Raw genomic sequence first — 5,438 nt, 5'->3', positions numbered from 1 at the left:
TCCGTCAAGTATGTCATTGTTTTTATCCCATATTAGATTCGTCGTGTTGATGCATTTTGACGTGCTTCAATTTTCCGCCGCAACACGCAAACTTCCCCATTCACTCAGTGCGTTATAGTTCCACATCGCTTAGGATTTGTTGCTGCACGTTTGCGCAGTGTGAAGGAAAGAGGAGACCAGCTGCACAGGCAGGCTGGAAATGAGATGCAGGTGATCGGTTTGTGTGATCGGCAACAAGAGACCGTGATCTGCGATCACCAATCATACACTTTTTCAAGGAAATCGGCTGATTATGATCGGTGGCCGATTGATCGGCACACCTCTACTCCTGACTAATACTTCAATATAAAGAGCTTTGGATTCCTTTGTAGTCTCTTATTTTGTAGTTGCACTGATTTGTTTTGTACAAATCAGCAATCTTGAGGAAAATCTCAAAATCTCAAATTCATAACTTGAACACCCAAGAGAACTGAAAGCTGAAACTGAATCAAAAGCTGCTTCAAAAGAGCATCAGTTGAAGGATGTGTGTATTTTTTGCATGAACCATACAGGATGTTTGTCCCATCACATGTGGAAACACTTTATAGATGCCATTAAGAGCCACTACGTTTAACACTAAGGTTAGACAGGTGTTGCATGCCTTGTAGGGCTCTTTCACTTTGTATTAATGCATTAGGGTAATCACAGTCAAACAAGATAAAGCCAAGGGCCTCAAACACACAAATTAATCCGTTTTAGGGAGGGGGCCATGACACACTAAGGAGGACACAAGGAGGCGCTAATTCATGCTGAGATGGGGGTGGGAGGGACATACGGCAACAGCCGTCACATAGGAGACGGCGGGGCGGGGCTTGACCAAGCGCTTCCAGCTGCTAAGGAGAGTGAGGAGCAGCTCCGGGATGGAGCCGCTGCGGTAGTACGACTTCAGAGAGGAGAGGAGATGAGAGGAAAGGAGAAGAGAGGCATGAACAGACGACACTGCACAGCAACAGACGGCTCAAAAGACAGGTGATTACTCAGAGAGAACCAAGAGAGCGTCGTCACAGAGACGAACGGCCACGGAGCCGCTGGGGTGAGCTGACAGTTACGTACCCAGCTGGTGCTGGCGCCCTGGCCCTTGGCAAACAGGAGGGAGGAACCCTGCAGCACGGTCCAGGAAGAGGTCCAGTTCTTCCTGTCAGACAAAACAACAACACAGTACGGTACTCTGCCCTGCAATAGTATTCACACCCGCTGAGCTCTGCTGCATTCTGTCATGCCACAACCACAAAACTTAACATGATGCTGTCACCGCCTGTCCGGGCTGTTTCAGGGCGATAATCAGGCCTTATAATCAGCTTTGGTCTCTTCTTCCATGTTTCCCCACATGTCACATGAAATCCCCAACACAGTCCATGCAAATGTGTGTTATAACATGACAGAATATCAGAAAGTTCAAAGGGAGTAAAACATTTGAATACTTTTCTGGGAAACAAACACTTGTGTCCAACCTGAGCTTCTTTCCATTCTCTGTGATTTTGGTGACATTAAGGACTCCACACTTCTCCGAGGGCTGAAGAGGAACAAACAGAAACAGTTCAAGCCAGTGAACGTTGACCAGATAAATGTCCTGACGCTTTACAAGCTCAAAGCAAAAGCATGCAGGGTTTCAATCTGGTGGCGAGGTATGTCATGTCTGATTTTTACCAGCAGATGGCAGCATTTATAACTGCATTAGCTGTGAGAGCAGCATTAAGGCTGAGTTACAGAGATCTGATCAAAAAAAGGACTAAATGTACATTTTGGACTGAATAGCAAAATGTACAGTTATGGGCAAAATATCTGTCATATAAATATTGTATTTTCTAAACTTTGAAGTTTTGGTTTTGGTGCTGACACTTAATATAGTTCACCCAACAGAAACAGAAAGTCTTTGTTAAAACTGGTCTCTATATTCCACACTATAGTGATCCAACCTGAGGAAATACAAACAGCAGTTTTTTAAATTATGGGGTAATTTATTAAAGTTGAGTCACTGACACCTAACAGTCTGGAAAAGAAAAAATACATTCTAAAAGTTTTGGACTCCAGTGAAGGACAGTGAGAGTCATTATTAACATCATGGAGCATCAGTGAAGCTTCCAAACACCATGTGACAAACCAAAACTACTTTAAGAGGCCATCAACGATTCAACCATTAGGTCACAAAAGAAGACAGAACAGTGTCTGAATTTTTCCTCAACACAGAAAGCACTCCTTGTTCAGTGTTTGTTTCTGTTTTGTGTATGTTCGCTGTCTTCTCAAATCCCCTGTTGGTTGTGGCGAACGGTCATTCACACTGAGCCAGATCCTCAGAAAACTGAAACCAGAGCACCGCTAAAAACATTTGATCCAAATTGAATAATAAACTGAACTCGACTGCATTGTTTAATAACCAGGATCAATCGGGATCTGTCTGTAAACTTTACTTTCTCACAAAGCCAAGCTATACTGGAAAACCTTTTCTTTTTAGTAAATGAAAACTGTTTGCATTTACTCAGGTTATCTTTTTCTTGATAATAAAAAGTGTGACAACATATCAGAAGCAGAAGTAATGTAGGGGGGACTGTAAGCGTTTCTCATGACTCTTTTCACACAGAATCTCTCACTGTCTATAGTTTCTTGGAGTAGAAGCAGCCATTAAGCGATTAAGAGATGATGTTAGCTTGGATGCAATTAGAACAGAGATGTGACATGCAGTAGAGGAGATGTGAGCAGTGAGAGTGTATGCAGTGAAAGCCGGTGAGGTGAAAGCGGATGCAGTGAAAACGGGTGCAGAGAGAGTGGATGCAGTTAGAGCAGATGCAGCGAGCTGTGAGAACGGGGATACTAACGGTTGAAGGGTGTTTAGGAGATGATGGGCAGGAGTCAGAGTCTGGAGAGCTCTGCTTGGGCGCCGAAGCACACTCCTACCAACACAAGGCACATCATGATGAGAGGCTAGAAAACTAGCAACCGACTAGAAGACAGAATGGTGTGAGGTTAGTGAGGACGAGGAAACCTGGAGGACAATCAGGGCTTGTTGTTATTCAGGGTAAAGATAAGGAAGGTTAAGGTTTTTGTGAAACAATGTGAAGTAAGAGAGAGAGAATGTGCTTTTCCTCTGTGTAAGGATTTATTAAGCAACTCAGTCATGTTTGCTGCAGAGCCTGAATGCATCCTGCACTTTCATTTGTTCTGAAAAACACTGAATTAGAATGAATGAGCCGTTAATAACAGGCTGAAAGCAACCAGTAGCACAACTAACTTCAACATTTAAAGAACCACCACTATAAAGAGCCTGATGATCTATTTAACCAGGTGGCACACAGACAGGAAGGAGCCGTCAGGAATCCTGTCTGGAGTCATTCCAAACACAAGGCAAACATCCACTGAGCAACATGAAAGCTAAAGAGATTACCAAGAAGTTGCTTAGCTTCATCCACACTCAATGACAAACCGCCATCAGTAGTAGAAAACGAAGGACTGAATATTAGCAGCCAAGGCTACAGTTTACACTCCAGGGGTGAAATGTTTGTTTACTCTAATCTGCTTTGATTTATACCTTGACTAATTGCCACTACAGGAACCAGTATTCTTAATTTATGCTCATTTTTATTTTATCAAACCTTTATTGACAACAAATTTTCAACAAAATTAAAACATCATAAAACAGCATATCATACAGCAGAAAACAGAGGAATATTATAAAACAGAAAAAAATAAAAATAAAAGCAGCCTTTTTTAATTTGGAAATAAATAAATCTTATCCTTCCTGGGGATCTGTTCTGGATTCACAAAATACCAGCAGTCAACTTGGAACTCTTAAAGTTGCATATCTGTTTACACTGTGTGTTTTTCCTGTTAACTGGATTTCCTGTTCTTCCAACTTCCTTTTCTAAACTTATACTTGCCTCAAGTTGTGTTTTTGAACATACCTGCATACATTGGTACAAATACAAAATCTGTATGGACAGATAGCCAGATGCAGATATCGGTATCAGAAGTGAAAAGACATGGATCGGTGAATCCCTTATTTAGACATAATGTAGTTTTTTTAAATGTCAGCACACTTCACATGATCACCATGCCGCCATCTTTACTTGGTGTTATTCTCCTAATAATCTCAAACAGACTGCAAAATGAGAAAAGAGAACTCAGAGTCTAAACATCTGATGTGAAAACAGTAGCAGTTCTCAGATTCTGACCCTTTGCGACCCCTCCACCCGTTACCTTGTCGTTGAGGTCCAAGACGTAGGTGCTGTGCCTCCACTTGGTGAGGACGATGGGGTCTGGCTGCTTCCTTTCCAAACTCCGACTCTTAGGAACTTCTCCAGACAGAGGGGAGATGTTGTACTGCAGGGATGTAGAAAACAGCTTACAGCTCATTCAACGTTCACAGAAAGTTTCCTCCAGAGGGATCCAGCTACTTTACCTCTCCTCTGAGCACCCACAGCAGCATCAGACACGTACCCAGAACATCACTATCCACACGGATTTAGTATCTTACTCTGAATGTGAGCACAGTCACTCTACTGTTTGTTAAATCGACCAATCAGAAGCTCTGCTTGATGCGCTCCAGATTAGCAGGGGTGAAGACACAAATAGCCCACCCCGAACTACTTTCTGTGAACTTTAACCCCTCATCCTATTACAACTCTCTAAACGGATCCACACCAGCAGGGGGGGAAACAGGGATAATGATGTAACCATCGCTTTAATCCACAGGAAGTGAAGCAGCTGGTGCTAACGAGCTAATCTCACCTTTGGCAGCTCCCACTCTGACCTGGATCCGTCGACACTGTAGTAGTAGGGCCGGCCTTGTTCGTCCACGTGTTTGACCCACTGCGGATACAAACAGTCCTCAGCGTCCGGGAGCAGTGACAGCACGAGATAACACTAAGCTAAAGGTTAGCACGAGCGCCTGCATGCATGCAGAGAGTGTCCCACCTTCTCCTGAGTGTATTCGGACACATAGAGGGTGTGTCCATGTTCGTCCAGCTCCTCCGACCAGCCTCTAGGGGGCGACCCGTACTGGCTGTCCGACTGGCTGGAGTGTGTGCTGTGGCCGTTCTCTTCAGAAGACAGCGGCTGAGCAGGACGAAGGAGAACACAAATAAATGGTAACTGGAACAGGAAGTGAATGTGATTGGTTGATTTTTAGACATAAAGGTGAAAGGTCATCTCTAATTCTCATGTCGGTGGTCAGAGAGTCACAGCTGAGTGAAGCTACACCCCCTCTACCTTCAAATCAAATTAAATTGGTATCAAACATTTGTGCAGCAAAAAAATTTTCATTTGTGCCGCTATCTATTTAAAGATATTTATACATTTTTCCACAGGTCATCAAAGGTCAATCATTGACTTATTTACTCTATTGGTTTAAAATTTTATCATTGTATTCTAGGGCTGAAACGATTCCTCGAATGATTCGAGTACCT

General features: G+C 43.2%; 1 protein-coding gene across 5 annotated transcripts in view; it reads right to left on the bottom strand.

Annotated features, from left to right (window-relative positions):
* The window catches only part of arhgap12b (Rho GTPase activating protein 12b), a 77,818-nt gene that overhangs the window by 12,658 nt on the left and 59,722 nt on the right, over positions 1–5,438 (bottom strand). For 2 of the 5 annotated variants that reach the window (XM_015028656.1, XM_015028660.1), the window contains 7 exons: positions 4,948–5,088; positions 4,762–4,842; positions 4,231–4,353; positions 2,853–2,927; positions 1,491–1,552; positions 1,093–1,174; positions 815–922 (listed from right to left, as the gene is read on the bottom strand). In XM_015028656.1, the coding sequence (XP_014884142.1) occupies positions 815–922; positions 1,093–1,174; positions 1,491–1,552; positions 2,853–2,927; positions 4,231–4,353; positions 4,762–4,842; positions 4,948–5,088 (672 nt within the window). The remainder of the gene's footprint in view (positions 1–814; positions 923–1,092; positions 1,175–1,490; positions 1,553–2,852; positions 2,928–4,230; positions 4,354–4,761; positions 4,843–4,947; positions 5,089–5,438) is intronic. The other 3 variants (XM_015028657.1, XM_015028658.1, XM_015028659.1) reach the window with 3 other exon arrangements.

Source organism: Poecilia latipinna, unplaced genomic scaffold (assembly GCF_001443285.1).
Source record: "Poecilia latipinna isolate Pla-1442-1.1 unplaced genomic scaffold, P_latipinna-1.0 Scaffold132, whole genome shotgun sequence".
Classification (NCBI taxonomy): Eukaryota; Metazoa; Chordata; class Actinopteri; order Cyprinodontiformes; family Poeciliidae; genus Poecilia; species Poecilia latipinna.
This window is presented reverse-complemented; position numbering and strand designations above follow the sequence as displayed.